This window comes from Trichechus manatus, unplaced genomic scaffold, assembly GCF_000243295.1.
Source record: "Trichechus manatus latirostris isolate Lorelei unplaced genomic scaffold, TriManLat1.0 scaffold00012, whole genome shotgun sequence".
NCBI lineage: Eukaryota > Metazoa > Chordata > Mammalia > Sirenia > Trichechidae > Trichechus > Trichechus manatus.
In genome coordinates, this window is record NW_004443948.1 from 16,515,692 (window position 1) to 16,534,902 (window position 19,211).

Sequence of the window (19,211 nt, forward strand, 5' to 3'; positions counted from 1 at the left end):
TGACACAGGAATAAGGATGCTGCATAATATTTGGGTGTTGGAGAACTATAAACTAAATAGCACTATAAAGGAAATGTGCCTAAAGAAGCAGGCTTTGGTAAATAGGGCTCAGAGAGGGAGCTCATAACTTCATGATAATACTTCCCATAAATTAATGTTAATTGCCTCCCCCAAAGCAAGACCATTTAGCAGCTTATTGCTCGTACCTTAAGAATTTATTTTGGTGTTTCTTGTGGTCCTACCTTCTCACTGGTGTTTTACTTTTTACCCAGAGGGGACGTAATAAACATGTCCCTGACAGTCCTTTCCAGTTTATTTGATGTCTAAGTATAACAAGTGGAGGAAATAAATGACCAAATAGAGCCTGATAAGCTCTGCAGCAATCAAGGATGAAAGGCCCTAGAAAGATGTCAGTAGGTGGAGCTTCATTTTGAAACACAGTTTCTAACACATGCAAAGGATGAGTGTGTCTGTATTTTCTAGTTACGAACAACTCAACCATCAGTGACCTTGCCGCTGACCAGGGAGAGATTGCTAAGGTATTGTTTCACTCTGCTGATGTAAGACCATCCTAACCATGAAAGAAGGTGTTAGATTCCTTCAATACATTTTTGTTGATCTCCTACTATGTGCCAAAGACTGTGACAAAGTCCTGGCAAATATAATTGCTTTCTCTGCCTCACTGTCAATAGCTTTCCACGCAATTTGCAAGTTACTCGAAAGTTTGCAGAGTTCTGTGCTTGACCATTTACAACTGAGCCAAGGTCACAAAAGGAGAGAGTAGGAAGGGGAAAAAAAAGAAAAAAACAAGAATGCTAAGAAGTTACATAAATGTCCTCTAGCATGTTCGCTGTTCTGGGCTAATGTACTGTAGCAATTCATCAATCATTCTAATAGTCTTTTAACTTCTGTCAGAAAGCCTACTAAATGCTAACATCTTAAATGTTTAATATTCTAAAACATATTTTCATTAATCATGCAAATTATCTGGGCATTTATATTTTACAATAACCTCTTTTGAGATTAAGAGGCCTAAGGCTTTGTGTATGAGAGAATCATGTTAGTGAGCGATATTGTAGATGCAAATATAACCTAGAATTAATGAATTTTAGAAATGATAAGTTGTTAGTACAATTCCAGTATTTATAGGCTATCATATTTATATAAAACAAAAAACTGCTACTAATGTCAAATATTTCTGATTAGGTAGCAAGCTGCTAAGATATACACATGCTTCATACTTTATTTTTCTTTTTATTTATTTTGTAGTTGTTGAGAATATACACAGCAAAACATACACCAATTCAACAGTTTCTACATGTACAATTCAGTGACGCTGATTACATTCTTCTAGTTGTGCAACCATTTTCCCCCTCCCTTTCTGAATTGTTCCTCCCCCATTAACATAAACTCACTGCCCTTTAAGATTCCTATATAATCTTTTGGCTTGCTGTGGTCACTTTGATCCTATATAGATAATTCTTAGAAGGGCTTAATTCTTAGAAGGGCATAATTCTCAAGACAGACAATTTTTTTTACTAGTTAAGCTAAACTATTGTTTGGTTTTAAAAAGATTTCAGGGGATATTTTTGGTTTAAGGTTTAAAGAGTATCTCAGGGCAATAGTGTCAGAAGTTCATCCAGCCTCAGTGGCTCCAGAAACTCTGGAGTCCATGAGAATTTGAAATTCTGTTCTGCATTTTCCCCTTTTTGATCAGAATTCTTCTATAGAATATCTGATCAAAATGTTCAGTAATGGTAGCCAGGCACCATTCAGTTCTTCTGGTCTCATGACAAAGGAGGCAGTTGTTCATGGAGGCAATTAGCCACACATTCCATATCCTCCTTCTATTCCTGACTCGTCTTCTTCCTCTTGCTCCAGGTGAATAGAGACCAACTGTCATGCCTTGGATGACTGCTTGCAAGCTTTTAAGACATTATGCAATGAACTAGGAGTGGAACAGAAGCGCTAAACATATTATCTGGCCAATTCACTGGGACGTCCCATGAAACCATGGCTCTAAACCTCGAAACCAAGGAATCAAATCCCATGAGGTGTTTGGTTGTACATAAGCAACCTCAGCAGCTACTCTTTTTTTTTTTTTTTTTTTTGGTCGTCGTTGTAAATATATCTATCACACCACTTTTGCCAATTCAACTTTTTACGGGTGTACAACTTATTGACAGCAATTACAATAATGGCTGTGCAACCCTACTCTTAACAGATATTGATTGTTGGTGGATGGTGTATTGACCCTACATTTTATAGCCCAAGTGGACTGTGGGCTTGGTTGTTATTAAAGGGGAGAACAAGTGTTGCTTGCAGTTATAGAAGCCTGAACTACATCATGAATACCTCTCTATTTGTATGCTGACAGTCAGCCCAACTCCAGGGATTCTAAGCTGCTTGGGAAAAGGAGATATATGTGGGTAGGCCCCATGAGACAGATAGATAAGGAATTAAGGAGTAGAGGGCATGAGTTTTGGTGGCGTTAGTAGAAAGGCTTTAACCTGAAGCTTCTTGATTGTTGTCAGGGACAGAGGCTGTAGTGAAATAGAAGAAAATGGCCTGAGACCACATGAATGCAGTTATATTGGAGTCACATAGCAGTGCTTATTGGACTCAAGAGCTTGACTTAAGCAACTGGCAGTCATGAGCCTCGGTGGATCAGTGTACGAGTCCAGGCCCCAACAGGAAACAGAAACCATAATCAAATTAGTATAATTCAAGAAAGGCTTATTTATAAGGGATTAATTCCAAAGGCATGGTCAGGGTGGAGTGTAGGGGAATTATTAAAGGTTGTGCAGGTACTGGAAGCTAGCAGCCACAGAGCTGTTACTAAATGTAGGCCTTAAGAGATGAGGGAAAGGAGCAGCTACCAGCATATAAAGGAAAGAGAGTCATACAGCAATTTGAGAAGAGCAATGACTTTCAATTAAAGGAGACAGCCAGCCCAAGGTGACTCCTTGGAGAGAATGAAGACCCTCACCCCTCTCTCTCCTTCTAGTCTTCTGATGGGGCTTCCCATTCACTGAGCCCAAACGGCATCCAGAGGACACTGATCAGGGATGTAGACCATACAGGTTAGCCTCCCTTCTGAGCAGATACCAGAGTTTCACGTGTGGATAGTGAATCTGTAGTATGATATGGAGATATGATACACTGTGGCTCATGATTTCCGGTTGGATTAATCCTACTTCTTTGGTTATGAGGCCAAAATTCACAGCAACTCTTTGAATAATGTTGTTATGTTTCTTTTACCGCTTTCTGTATTTTCTTCTATGGTATGTTTCCTGATGCCGTGTTCATTATCTTAACACAATTTCTCGTAGCATTGCTGCTCCCTCAGTACGTGTGCATGAACCACCCCTGCCGGAGTAAACAGATACTGAAAAAAAAAAAAAAAAAACCTTCCCCAAAAGTCTTTTTTCAGTATAACACTGTGCTTTTAAATGTCTAGGATCTGTATTGCTAAAGGAACACTGAAGCCTTCACTTTTTTACATGGTTTGCTTTCTAATTATATTTTTCTAGTAAAATATTTAAGCATTACTTTCTGAATCATGGATTCTAAGGTGCAATAAAAATCCAAAGGAAAATACAGAGAGACAGATTTTTTTTTCCATACCATTTTTTACTGGTTGCTGCAGGAGTAAATGCGTAAAGGTTTGGCGAGTGAATAGTTGAACAAAACCAACTTAACTGCCGTACATAAATTCGTGCAGCCCCAGTACAAGAACTTATGTAGCGTCTTGTGTTGAGTTCTCTATTTTTTAATGAATATGCATATTGGGAAAAAACTTCCATCTGCTCTCTTTTAGCTGATTCTATCACATTTTTGGGCTGCGCATCGTTATAGAGCTTGAGAGAAAGATAATCATTTACATTACATATGGATATAAAGGAGCGAAGGAGTTGATGAATTGCAAACAAGTATAATTTATATGGACAAAGTGTGCCAGAAGTGCTTTTCACCCCATTTTACTCTGCAAATGGAATGATTCCTGCCCATTCCCTTGGCCCAGTGCCCAAGAACTTGGAGAGGAAATTATCCCACAAGCCTTTTGCATCAGAACTCACCTTTTCCCTACTAGGGAATGGTGCTCTACACTCAGGCCTGCCAGGGACCCTAGAAGGTCAAAAAAGGTCACTGAACGTCCTAATGTCATTTTTTAGATTCTGCCCTCATGGCTTCTTAATTTATAATATAATATTGACATACTGAAACTCTGTTGTAATTTAAATAGGAGAAGTTTGGATGATCAAGAAGGGAAGGGGGAGAGTAATGAAAAGCTCATATCACATTTTCTTGGTAGCCTCTCAGGCCTCTCAGCTTCTCTGGGCACTTGGGTTTCCCATGGCAGATGATTTGCCTAAATACCCATAGCTTTTGTAAATATGTAAATATCTACATTTAGGGCTTTTTCCTAAGGACTTCTCTGTTGCCTACAGCATAATCAACTGTGACTCCATGATTTGTAAGAGACCAAGGCCCAGTAATAACCTTAAATCTTTTATTTATTCATTAATGTAGACATTCATTTACACATTCAATCGTTCATTCTTCAAAAATGATAACCCCTGCAATGATCCAGGGGTGAGGAATCATAGCAAAATACGAACAGCCTCTTAAACTGGTCAGGAGTAAACAAATATTCTGTCATGGTGAAATGGTCATTTATCTGAGAAGTTCTGTTAGACTAGTTGATTCTCTCTCATTGCTTTTGGATAACACAGGTGTCCTTGCCCTCAGTTTGTGTCTTAAGAATTTCAAATTCTTACAAATGCAAGCCTGGATCAAAATGGCATGTGTGCTGCTTGCATTTTATGTTTAGAAATCAGTGGATAAAGGGGAATTAGTTGATATAATAATGATAGTAATTTTATGCACATACTACATGTATTGTGCTGTATCTCATTTAATTGACAGTAATATGAAGGATTAGTACTATTATTATTTACATTTTGTAGATAAAGAAACCTATGCTTGCAGCATAAGTGACTTGCCAAACATCACCCAGTTATCAAAACAGATGGTTCACCTCCAGAACCTCCAGTCTATGGGTTTAGGTCAATGTTGGGTATGATCAGATGAACTCAGTGGTAAAATAAGAGGCAGCTACTTCTTTCTTATTTCTATAATGAAAAATTCTGGTCAAATTTAGAAGCTGCCATTCTTTTATCTATATTTAGTCCCTATTTATTTTGCTCTCAACTTTTATATAACTTTAGCATGACTTCCTATTTTATGAAGGAGTACTTGAAATCTGCATGCTGATTATTTATACAATTTTCTTTGTTGGTGGTGCAGGGATGGATGTGCGTGTGTGTGGGGAGGAGAGATGGAGTATCTAAAATTTCTTCATAATATTTTTCTCAGAACTTATGCTTGTACCGGAAGTTTCTCAACATGAAATGTCATCAATTTGACCTCACTCAGGAAGTTGCAAGGCACTTGACTGTAACCTCAGTGAATTGGATGTTGTCTAAAACCTGATCATATTTTGTTGCCTGTCATTTTAAAGGTTTTAAAAGTTGTTTTATTTCTTAACTAACCCCCTTGACAATTTAATTGATTTTTTTTAAAATGCTTCTGATAAAAGATTTCAGGATGAAGATACAGTGATGTTTATGTCAGCAATTTAGTGAGGGAAAACCATGAATTAAAATGATCAGAATTTTGTATTTTATCAAAAATAAAAACAAAAAAACTATTAATGAGGATTTTATCCATTTCCCTGGAATACAATTCCCCTAATCATACATACTGTCACAACATACTTCAAACTGCAGATGTATAAAATTTCTGGCATCAGAATAATCATTTCATCCCAGAAAAGTTTCACAATTGTATATATACTAAAAGACTTCATTTGTTTCAATGAGGAGGGTGTGGCCCGAAGGGTCTTTATTGGCATAAACTTGGGCAGCGTATGTGTTCTATGTCTAAATGGTGTTGAGTGAATAAATAAATAAATGATACTAGGAATTATAGCTCATTCTCACCAGTTTCCAAACTAGAAACACAGTGCTAGTGTGATCATCCTATAAACATTCAAATATCAGCCTTCTAGCAGCTCTCACATTCACTCTTCATAGGCTCAAGCTCATGTCTCTCTCCCAGCCAAAGGCAACAGGACGTCCAAGTCCCTCATCTCCCCCACAACCTTGCTGATCTATTTCTTACCTTTCTACTCCTCTTTCTCCAGCTTTTCATGGTCAAGAGAAAAAGCCTATCTTCCTTCTACTGATTTTACCTTCCCCTCATTTAGGAAGATGAGGTTAGAGTGGCAGGGATCCAATTGGTCAGGTGAAGACAGCAGTGCTCACTTAACATGGTTTATACTTTAGCTGCACATCTGTCCTTTTCAGTGCTATGCTCCCGCCATGGGCTCATCTGCCCTGCAACTTGTACTCATGGTGTCTCCACTTCCTTCCCTCCTTCCCCCTTTGCAGGGACTCTCTCTTCCTCTGCTTCAATGCCCTCAAGGTCTCTGCAGCACTTCTACTTAAAAGCATTTCCCTAAATCCTTGACTGGGTACCAAAGTTCATTCTGAAGGACTGAATTTGTGTCTGAGTAAGCTTCACAGGTGATTTTCACCATTTTATAGTCAAATTGTTCCTTAGATGCTTCCCAACCTATGGTTTCCTGGAATCTCCAGAAAGAAGCTGTACTCTCTTCACCTCCCTGAGGAAACAAGTTGATTAAAGTTTAAAAACTATACTCAGTCACTGTGCCGTGTCCAAGGAGTTCCTTAAATAATCTGTTTGGAGTGGTAGCCATAGCAGTAGAGGGACCAGGATGGAAGCAGCATTTTGGTCTTTAGAGACTGAAAAACCATTTTCCCACTGGAGAAGGGAGAATAGACGTAGGCATGCGCTTTACGCATGATGTAGGTACTGCATATGGAATTAAATTTCATAGATCTGGAAAAATATACTAGAAATCACCAGTGCAATGCTGACTCCCAGCATTGGAAATAACATTTTTTAGTTCCTGATTTTTCCTAAGGTAATATGTTTTATGTGTTTCAAAAAATTCTAGTTGGCTTTGGAAGATATTTATTTATAGGTTTGAGTAGATTTAAATATAAACATGGAGTCTATTATATATGAATAATCATTATTTTCAATGCACTCTAATAAACATTTCCTAAATGCCCACTCTGTTGCAGGTATTACATTAGGTACAGGGTATTTAAAAAAGATAAAACAATCTCTATCACAAGGAGGTCACACTCTAATGGAAGGATAATTGTCATATAAATAAAGTATAAAATGATAACTGCTGTGACCAACAGAGATACTTACAAGATGATGTGGAAGTGCAAAGAAGAGAACACCAAAGAGAATCATGGAAGGCTACACATGATTAAAAAGTTAAGCAACTTTTGTGATGAGTCTCAAGACAGAGAGGAGAGGGAGACCAATGTTGTAGGAAATAGTGGGAGTAATTGCAGAAAATAAATAGCATGTGAAAACTCACAGATTCCACGGTGACTTCAAGGAATTGCAAGTAGAGTATTACGGTTGGCATGTAGGGTGAGGGGTTGGAGATGAAAGATACAACTCATACGGTAGATTTAAAAATGGTTGTGAAGGACGTTACACACCCTGGAAGAAAGATTAAATATTACACTAAAGACAATGAGGATCCATCAGAATATTTTAAGACAGGACGTACATGATTTGTAGGTTAGAAAGATCTTTCTGGAGGCTCTGTGGAGGATGGATTACAAGGTAAGGCACTGGGAGAACAGAGGTAAATTGGAAAAAAATTACGATAGTCCAAACCTGAGACCATCAGGTTCTATAGCAAGACAGTGACTATGGAAATATAGATAAAGCGATGACTATGAAAGCTTTTCTAGAAGTAGAATCCATAGGACTTGATTACTTATGGACTCTTTATGAGGAGGATAGCTGTGAGATAGAGTGAGAAATGATTTCCTTCTTTGGGTGACTGGCTAGGTTAAAGAGACAGATTGGGACTGAAAAAGGAGAGATGAATTTGGAGAGAAAATCAAGGATTTGGCCATACTGAGTTATTGATTCCTGGGGATATTCAGGAAGGTGGATACCACAGATCTGAGGTGCACGAGATAGACTGAGGCTAAGATAATCAGTGCGGGAATCCCAAAAAAATTTTTAAAAAAAGTGAGGACTGAGCATAAAACCTTGTCAGGTACAAGATAGTTTCTCTAAAGATTTAATGTTAAAGTACCTTAAATAGCTCTAGTCTGGAAAATACAATATGCACACAAAACAAACAAAAAAAAAATTGCCATCAAGTCGATTCTGATTCATAGCAACCCTATGGAACACAGTAGAACTGCTCCCATAGGGTTTCCAAACAGCAGCTGTTGGATTTGAACTGTCAACCTTTTGGTTAACAGCAGTAGCTCTTAATCACTGTGCCACCAGGGCTCCAATATGCACATAGATTTTTTAATTATTAAAATTAGGGTATTTCAAAATTAAAAATATTTACACTTAAAGACAAAACGTGTACAACTATTAAAATTAGTTTTACTAAATCGGATTGACAATAGATAGTTATCTATATTTTATACTAGAAGATAGAATAAGGAAATCAATAATAATAATTATAAAAACTCTACCGTGGATCAGGATAAAATGTCTCCAATATTAACTCACGCTTCGACAGTAAATATAAAAATGAGTGTAGATACTGCTTGGACAAATTGATTAAACAGAGACGTGCTGTATTTCTATTTATTCAATAATAGACACAAATTCAAAACTGGAAGATACGAGAAAGGTAAGGTTTTTTTGCAGATTTTATTGTTTTGCACTTGTAAAATAATGTAAATAAAGCATTTCACTCCTACCAGAACACTTACACTATATCTTTTCTAATACAGGCAAGTGAGATATTTACACTGAACATTCAAAATAATATACATGTTATTTACAATGACTGGAAACGTAAGCAATATAAACTTTCATGTACAATCATTCAGACTAAAGCATGTTAACTTTGGGTTGTATTTATAAATATTCCTGTCTTAATTGATCTTTCAGCTCAAAAAGTTAAAAACCATCTGTAGATCTATAGTGGAGAATCTATAGTGGAGAATGGGCGTTCAGTCGCTAGGCTCTGTGATAGTCATCTTTTGTATCATGTTAGGCAGATTTTTAGACTCCACGTCTTCTTTGCCATTATCTGAATTTTCTGATGAGGTATAACAACCAGAGTCCCTTGGGCAGTCATCTAACTGTGACTTATTTAAGGAGATGTTTGGGCTTGAGGATAGGGACACAGGTTCATTTTCTTGCTCTTGAATAGCTGTAAATGGAAAAGAGGGCAGGAATTAGATAAAACAGAAACAAGTTTTATTCATGCACTCACTCAAGTTCAAACGCTATAGTATTTTAAGTGTTCCAACCTGACTTCATTACAATTGAAATGTCTGCAAGTGAAAAATATATTTGTTTATTATAAAAGAGATATTTACACTCAAATATTCAAGCTACTGTTTTATTAGAAGACAGGGTTTGCCCTTACTTGCTCACTTGCAGTTTCATGGAATTCATGTGAACTGCCTGCATAAATGAAGATCAATATGGGCTCTCAGTTTACATTAATAATAAGTTGCCAAAGAAAGCAGATTGTATCCACAGTATGACTGATGCCTTGTCCAAATACTCCTTAAAGTATCATTAGAAAAAGTCATTTGTAGTTTAAATGTACAATCCAAGTCAATATAGTAAGCTTTGCGAACAATTCCAGAATATGCTAATGTGGAGTAATGAATAAAAGATCACTCTGGGCAACAATGTACAGTAGAACTCCAATTACCTGGATTTAACTAATAAAACTTTAAGTGTCTAGAATTTTCCTATGTTTGCATTGATCAGAAAAAAAGCCATAAGAAACCAGGTTGACTTTAGAGAGGAAAACACCAAAACTTTCATTGAATCTACCTCATAAATATTTAGTTTGTCTTCCACATCTTCGTCTGTAGTTCTGACTAACAATCAGTTATATTCAGATAGAAAATTCTGTGTCATCAAAGCAGTATTCTAGATTCAGCAAGCACTATCTTTTAGAAAAAAAATATTAGAGAAGAAACAGAAAGTATTTCCAAAAACCTAAGCAGCCTTATAGTTAAGGCCTTACTCTTTTCAAGAATCCTTTAGCCTCAGCTTTCTCTTTGTCAATGTGACGTTTCTTCCTATGCCTTCCCTGACATGTCTCAGCTGTATTAGCATATCTTCCTCTTTCCCTTTCTATAACCTTGGGACATCCCCATTTTCAACATTTGAACAGCACCACATTGGAAGAACCAAGCACCTGCATTTCAGGGCGGGGCAAAACCTGTGCCTTCAGACGCCATGCACTTCATGCCATTCGGTGAGAAGAAAATAAAGCCCAACTTGGAAGAAGGAAATTGTGTGATTTTTCTCAAACTATTACAATGCCAAGTAATTTGTCTTTAAGAAATCCACCCTTTATGTTGCCTACACGTATCCTGCTTTTTAAATGTGTTCTCTAGGCTCCAGATAACTTGCCAGTATTAGTTTATGGCCCACTGTGTATCCAGTTGTTCTCATCCTACAGTACAGGAGAGAATTAAGCCCTGGTACCCTAGTGCATCCCTGTATGTAATGAATTAGCGTCTTTTCAATGTAACTAGAATAGCACTAGTTATGTAGCATTCATGGGAGAATTGAGAAAACAGTAACTCAAATCATTTTCTGCATTCTGTTATTTAGATAAGAAACACTGCTGGAGAAAGACTGGAAGAAAATGATAAAAATCGTTTATCTACTCATCTTCAGAATGAATCATAATAGTTCTTTTAACCTTTCCTCAAGGCTGTTATTTGCAACAATGAAACCATGTTTATGTCATTCTTCTGAATCTTCTCTGCCTTTGCCACAACTTTGTTTAACTATGAACTCTAATATTAGCTCTAGTGATGTTACAACTAATACTAGGTATAACCAGTCATCAGTTGCTGCCGAGTCGACTCTGTGTGTCAGAGTAGAACTATGCTTCATAGGGTTATCAGTGGCTGATTTTTCATAAGTAGATCTCCAAGGTGCTTCTGGGTGCACTTGAAAACCTTCAACCTTTTGGTGAGTAGCCAGGTGCATTAACAGTTTGCACCACCCAAAGAGTCCACTACTAGGTATAAAGGGCTTTAATTTTAATATGCAACTATTTTCATTGTTATTTTTAGATTTTAGCTATGAAGTGTTTTATGTTTATCAGTCATAACCATCTTTAGGTTTGGAGAGGCTTACTTAGTGAGCATCTGTCATTCACTTTTTTTAAATAATATTTTATTGTGTTCTAGGTGCAAGTTTACATAGTAAATTAGGTTCCCATTTAACAATTTTTATGCAAATTGCTCTGTGACATTGGTTACATTTTTTACAATGTGTCAGCATACTCATTATTTCGATTCTGTTTGTTCTGTTTCCATTGATTTAAATTCTCTTCCCCCCCTTGCCTTCTCATCTTTTCAGGTAACTGTTGACCGTTTGGTCTCGTGCAGTTAATTGTTTAAGAGAGCATATTACTCACGGGTGATATTGTCTATTTTATAAGCTAATCTATTATTTGGTTGAAAGGTGACCTGCAGAAATAGCTTCAATTCCAAGTTCAAAGGGTATCTTAGGGCGATAGTCTTGGGGGTTCCTCTAGTCTCTATCAGTCCAGTAGGTCTGGCCTTTTTTAGGAATTTGAGTTTTGTTCTACATTTTTCTCCATTCTATCTGGGACCGTCTGTTGTGTCCCTGGTCAGAAAAGTCAGCAGCGGTAGCTGGACACCACCTAGTTAGTTCTTCTGGTCTCAGGTTAGGAGAGGTTGTGGTTCTTGCAGGCTATTAGTCCTGTGGACTAGTTTCTTCTTTGAGACTTTGATTTCATTCATCCTCTTTTGCTCCATACAAGTAAAGACCAATAGTTGTATCTTAGGTGGCCACTCACAAGCTTTTAAGACCCCAGATGTTACTCACCAAACTAGGATGTAAAACATTATCTTTGTGAACTATGTTATGCCAATTGACTAAGCTGTCCCCTGAGACTAGGGTCCCAAGCCTTTTGACTCAGTAAACCAATTCTGTGAGTTGTCTGGATATGTCTAGGAAGCCTCTATAACTGTGCCCCCTATATGGTTTGTTATATGTGTAGATATATATGCAGCACACACAAACGTGTAGTATACATATGCCTACAGATACTCTTATACATGCACATGCATTTACTTGCATATACCTTCCTGTACACATACATGCATCCATATCTACCTATGTAACCACACACATATTTTTTGGTTCTTTTTACTGTTGTTGCAAAATTGTATATTTTACAGCATTTACCAAAATTGTGCCTTTTTCTCATGTACTTCTTAGTGTCTTTATTTACCTTGGTCAAGTTGTGCTGACTTCACTCATATTTGGGATTGCCTTACCTATCACCAAAAGTAGTGTCCACTCTCTGGAAAGTGATTCCCCCTCCCTTTCCCTCTCATCCCTGGTAACCATCAAAAGTCATTCACTTTTTTTTTTTTTTTCCCTAAGCCCTTCTTCTATAAAAAGGCAGCACTGAAATGGGGCCTGATACTCTAAGGAATTGCTTTCTCCCCTGTCACTACTTTTCTATCTTCTTGCCACTGGAATGAAATGACGAGTGTTCTCTTATCTAAGTGTTTCTTGAAAAGGCCAATAATTTAGTCCTTTTGTCTGCTTCTTGCCACATCAGCAGTGGTCATCATATTTGGAGTGTGACTCTCAGTCCTACTGGTTGTGGGGATAAGTCCGTATTTCCTCCAGATTATTTATGGTCCTACCACCTCAACACAGAATTAAAAGAATGGAGTTAATTCTTTTCAGACTGACATCCTAAACAGAACTTGGCATAATAAAAACGGCTTGCTCTCAACACCCTGTATAGATTGATTACTAATGGTGAGGCACTCTTCTAAATATAAATGTAGGCTTATAGATCTCTGATATCAAATTTAGATCTTTTCCCTTCAAAAAATAGTTTTGCAGGTTGTTATTTCGCCCTGGGAAGCCTCTGTACAGTCACCTCAAAGGGTACCAGAGTGAACAAACAATAAATGAAAAACTGATTTTATCAGAGAATATGTCATTTTTTAATAATACCAATAAAAATGTATTTATTTTTAATTCCACCCAAGAAATGGCTAAATTCTTGGAATTGGTGTGTTTTAAATATAGGTTATTTACTGTAGAATTTTTTCCTCTGAAATTTTTATGTAAAAGGAAATAGTTTCCCAGTATGAAAGTTATTCAGCACAGTAATTTACAGAAGAGCAGTAATTTGCTAAATGATTTCCTAGTGAAATGGAAACGTGACTATGCCTCCCCCAAATGCTTCCCACCAGGCTTGTAATAATTTCAGGCAGGTGATCAGCTGGAGCCCCTCAACTGCAACTATAAAAAGAAAAGCAGGTCATTATCTTCTATTATGGAAATGAAAGCTATATAGAATTCAGTTTTGGTATTTGGAGGGTCAAGATTTTCCTCCACCTTGTTTCTTTTCATCCTGACATTAATAACATAAGGATTGTGCTATGGGTGGTTTTTCCAGCAGAGGTGATGAATTCACACTAATGCATCTACATTCTAAGTCATTCATTCCTTTGATGTGGCCATGAAAGAGATTATAGCTAACTGATCTACCCAGAAATTGAAACCATAACCTTTATTAGTATTGTACCATGATCCAATCATCTGAGCTAACCAGGCAAGTAATGCATTGGAATAAGAAATAGTTTGCTTCCAAAATTACAGACTTGCCATAAAATATCTGGGGACATCTTTTTATACCAAAATGTTTCTGATAATATCTTAAGTTAAATCAGGATACATAATTTATGTATTCTTTTATTGTTGTTGTTGTGTGCCATTGAGTCGATTCTAACTCACAGTGACTGCATGTAACAGAGTAGAACTGCCCCATAGGGTTTTCTAGGCTGTAATCTTTACAGGAGCAGATGACCAGGTCTTTCTCCCATGGAGCCACTGGATAGGTCTGAACTGCCAACCTTTCGGTTGGTAGCTGAGCACTTAACCATTGTGCCACCAGGGTTCCTATACTTTTATTACAATTATGTAAAAACATATACATCTATACAAAAAATTCACAAATTAAATAAAGTATTACAAATTTATGTATATTTTCTATATTTCTCAGATTATGTAAGTGTTGTTATATTATTATTTTAATGAAAAATGAAAAAAGAAAGTGTTATAATTTTTTCAATAAATCCTCCAAATGGCTTACAAATATCCCAAAAGCTGTACATTTACAAGTCTGATTATATTGGATAATTATTACATAATTTGAAAAAGGGTCTTTCTTATTTCTGCCAACTAACAGCAAGCCCAAGAGGAAGTCCAAATATCAGCCCAACAAAATTCCGTTTTGGAATAAAAATAATATAATCGTATCAAGGAGAAAGTTATTTAGGAAATATTTTATTATGAAGAACTAATGTGACTATTAAAATATTTTTCCATTTGTTTCTCACCCAAATTTTTATGGAATTGGAACCGTATAAAGCCCATCATTCAACATTTTAAAATAGTCATCGATTTAGAAAAGAGTGGCATGGCAATTAAAACAGAAGACAACTAATATAATTTTTCAGAAAATAATTTTATTGGAGTTGTGACATATAATTAATTAAGTATAGGCAATCTCAATAACACTAAAAGTGGAGAAAGCTTTAAGGAAATCAAACTAGATTCTTATTCTGGGAAAAAGTTCTCATACTTGAAGGAGAGGCATCTGCCCTATATTCATAGACTGGAAAGTTAAGTACATCTTAAAAATGAAAAATACTACTTTTTGCTTGACTTGCACAGGTTTCTTTGTGAAATCTTCTAGATTTTAAATTTACTGCTTTATTTGACTTAGGCATGAAGCCTATGAGCCAAGTACAATGAAACAATACAACCTAGAGGACATAAGAAAATCCCTGGCTGAAATAAGCGCTCAATAAATGATTTTTTAATAAAAGGATATAACATTTAAGTTAACTAAAGGGAACAGAACTAAAGAAGGCCAAATAAGGAATTTTGTTGAAATTCAAGTAAAGATACGCTTGGCTCTATGAATTATCCTTTTTTTCTCTAGTCTGGTGCCATCTCCGCAGTGGATAAACCTGGCATACCCATCTCAGAATGGATCAAAACTTCATTCTCATGTTGTAGCCCTATTTAAATCACTCAAACCCAAGAATGACCACTATCCAGGTATCTTTGCCTCTAGTTACTTGTCCAGAGGCAGCATTGTTGATGGGAGTAACGTTTAGTAGACAATAAAGCATGACTGTTTAGTAGACAATAAAGTATGACTGTCAGTTATTTCTGATTTAATCTTAAGCAGCTCTTTTAATTACCTAAATAATTTAATTTTCTATTTAGAGGGAATATCTGGAATTCATTTACTTTGAATACTAACCCACTTTTTGGAAAAACAACAAAACAAAGACAGCAATTCCTTCATGGAAAAACAACCAGTTTCTGTTGTTCCTCTGAGGCCATGAGAAAAAATGGAGTCAAAATGGCTCTCCCTGTTTTCTCCACATCTTAAAATCATTTGTATCCTAGCATATTAGTCTACCCTCTAGTGAGGGGTGCACCGGGGAAATAGACTCACAGTCACAGCATCCTCCACTGCACGGTGCTGGCTGCTCCAGTACCAGCAGAGGCATACACACTCAAGGTCACAATAACTCAACACCAATATGAACAACACTATCAGCTACTACCCTGCATAATCCAACCATAAACCCTCATGGAAGGCTTTGGTTTCAGGAAATATTTACCCTCAGTTGAGTTATTGTTGTATTTGGCTGACTATTTTGATAATGACCAAATAAGATTAAAAACTCTGTACTGTTTAATTAGAAGTCTTAGCAAATCAATTTCATGTTTCTTATGGGTTAAATTAATTCTGTCTACTTGATATGGTTAAAATGTAATCCAATGTCATTATTTTAAAAATTATTATTATTAAAAAAGTAAGACTATCTGGCATATTATTCATCTATAATTTACTTTTACCATGTAATATATTTTGGATATCTTTTCATGTCAGTACTCTTGGAACTCTAGTTCATTCTCTTAAGGTTTTCTTAACATCTGTATTATATATTAATTTATTTAGAAAATTAATTATTGATGGAATTTACATGGTTTTTAGTTCTTAACTATAACCACTAATATTTCAGCTAGTATTTTTATGCATTTGTTTGCTAGACTTACTAGGAAAAATTCCTAGAACTGCAGTTTCTGGATACAAAAGTACTGTATACACATTTTAAACTTTGATAGTTTTTGAGATTATTGCCTTCCGAAAATGGTATATTCATTTATACTTGTGTACATACACATACACACACAATTAGCATATGTAAAAAATAAATATCTTGACAACACATAGCAATGCCCACTGGCTGTTATAAGAACTTGTCTGTGAGAAGTGGGATTGCAGGGATGTTTACTTTTTTAATAAAAAAAAAGTGGTTATTCATAATTTGCAGATCTCATCCTTCACTCAACATATAGTCATTCTGCAAGCGTTTGTTAAGCATTCACTGCATGCAAAGCAAGGAGCTCTGGTGGCGCAGTGGTTAAAGTGCTCAGCTGCTAACCAAAAGGTCAATGATTTGAACCCATCAGCCACTCTGTAGGAGAAAGATGTGGCAGTCTGCTTCCGTAAAGATTTACAGCCTTGGAAACCCTATAGGGCAGTTAGTTCTGTCTTGTCCTACGGGGTCACTATGAGTTGGAATCAACTCGATGGCAACGGGTTTTGTTGTTTTTTTTGGATGCAAAGCAGGAGTCCCTGGGTGCTACAAAAGATTAAGCGCTTGACTACTAACCAAATGGCGGTGGTTTGAACCCACGCAGAGGTGCCTTGGAAGCAAGACCTCACGATCTGCTTCCAAAATATCAGTCAAGAAAACCTCATGAAGTGCAGTTCTACTCTACAACACATGAGATCACTATGAGTCGGAATTGACTCCATGGCAACTGGTTTGGTTTTTGGTTTGTTTTGGATGCAAAACACAGGCCTAGGGCCTTTGGAGAAGGACAATGGTAATAGAAGATTCAGTCCTGTCTGGCAGGGTTACAAAGCCATGCCTAGTGCACAATCACGGTGCAATATACAAATAAGTATGAGAGCGCCCTATAAACACAGGGATTACAAGGTCCTCAGGTGACTGAGCTGAAAAATCTGTGAACTTTTCTCTAGGGATTGTGCTGTGGTAGAAGAGTGAAAATGCTTATATTTCATTTTATTGTATTTTGTATAATATGGTATATGGCATCTACCATAAATAAAATCTTAGCGGGTAAAACCAAAAAGAAATCTGAAGATATTCAATTGCATAAAGCCAAACAGCAATGACTAGACATAGACATTAAATACATATTTATAAATACATAAAAGCAAAATGTGAGTATGCCTTCTCCACTTAATATGTGAAGACAGCATATCTTTCCTTAAAAGCTGTAAATTTCTGGAGTCTAAATTCAAATTATTTGGCAAGTGGGTTGGAAACCCCAGGTACACATGTCAGGGGCTAGGGCACCAGCCTACCCTGGCACACTGTCAGGCCAACTGCTGGACTGCTGCTTGGCATAGCTACAGATCTCTCCTATAGGCAGCTCGTGTTCCAGGCTCCTGGCTGGGCCTTGCCATTTGTCCTGTACCGTTCTGGGCAGGTAGGCAGTCAAAAAGGCACAAGTAGGGATGGTTGAGCAATGAGGGGCTGCTGTGACCACAGCTGGTGCCAACAGCCTGGCACACAACCCACATTTCCCCCTTCCTCCTCATTTGACACTGTAACCAAAGGTTGCGGGTACCTGAAATATATTGTATACAGATCTTAGTAAAGTTTGCTTATCCTGTTATTGACATTTTTTTTTCCAATTTAAATGTATTTATCCTTGTACTATAGAGAAAATGAAATATTCCCATCATCCATTTTCCCCAAGAACAGTAGTGTACATTCTAATAAGCACACTTTTAAGACACATAAAGGGGCTTCTAAATGCAAGAAAAGAGAAACAAGTGCAGAACAAAGAAAAATATTTGCTATAAACAGCAGTTGACTATCTTATTCTGCATTTCTGAGCAAGGCAAAGGGGTTTTGAAGGTTGAGTTTATGGAACAACACTCACACACACACACATACACACACATATTCTTTACTCCCTTTTTTACTTGCTGAGAACATTCATTCAGAGTAAACAAAGCAATTTTAAATTCAGATAATAGAGAAACCCTAAATGTACACAAAATAAACATATTCTGCTCTTTTGCTCCTTCAAGAGCTGAGGTTCACCCCAATTTTTCTTCTCCCTCTAACCTCATTTACATTCCCATTTGAGGGAGCCAGTGACCTAATTCTGCTCAGTTCTAATGCCACACGGGTGCAAATGCAGAATATCTCTGTGCTGGCCTTGCCGGATTGGAGAACCCCAAAGTTGTTATCCTCTTCCAGTGGTAATCCTGTGATCAGCTCTAACACCACTCGCCAGCCCTTCTATCAGCTTGTTGGAGAGGCATCTTTACCTCCTGTCAAGCAGTGACCTAAAAAGTTTAATCTGGTTTACAATTTCAAGGTCAAAGTGAGTAGAATGCTATCTATTTTGGGCTAAAAGAAAAATAAAATTGATTGCTCTAAGTCTTAGATATCTTTTCCCCCCCCGTCCCATCCCATGTCCTTTTGATCCCTCTTGATACATTAAAAACTCACATGAACCTTGTGGTCTTTTCTACATTATGTCAAACTTTCAACTCTTATCCTCAACACAGATGCCCACTCTGCACAATTTTTTATGTTGGATAATCAGCAAAGCAAAGCTTTCCAAGTTCCCAGCCTAACAAGCAACAAGGCTCCAAACTGGAAATTCATTGACATTCCCCAAACAACTGACATTATTCAATGATCAAAATAAAATGCGTACATAAAATTATGGCCTATTTGTATACCTCATTCTTCCCCCTCTTCAGAAAAAGCCAGCTATTTTTAACCTATGACTGTGACATGCATTTGTTTTTAATAATGTCTCCGCTTTATATAACCATATATTCAAGGTTTTTATCATTCAAGGTACGTTGAGGCTGTGCATTTAATCTTTAGCATGGTTGTAGACGATATGATTCACAGAGAAGAGAATAGATAAAA

General features: G+C 36.9%; 1 protein-coding gene across 1 annotated transcript in view; it reads right to left on the reverse strand.

The window, feature by feature from the left end:
• Positions 1 to 8,783: 8,783 nt before the first annotated feature.
• LOC101355321 (SAM domain-containing protein SAMSN-1) overlaps positions 8,784 to 19,211 on the reverse strand; it is a 55,759-nt gene continuing 45,331 nt past the window's right edge. The window contains exon 8 of the mRNA XM_023726640.1: positions 8,784 to 9,310. Within this exon, the coding sequence (XP_023582408.1) occupies positions 9,108 to 9,310 (203 nt within the window). The 3' untranslated portion in view covers positions 8,784 to 9,107. The remainder of the gene's footprint in view (positions 9,311 to 19,211) is intronic.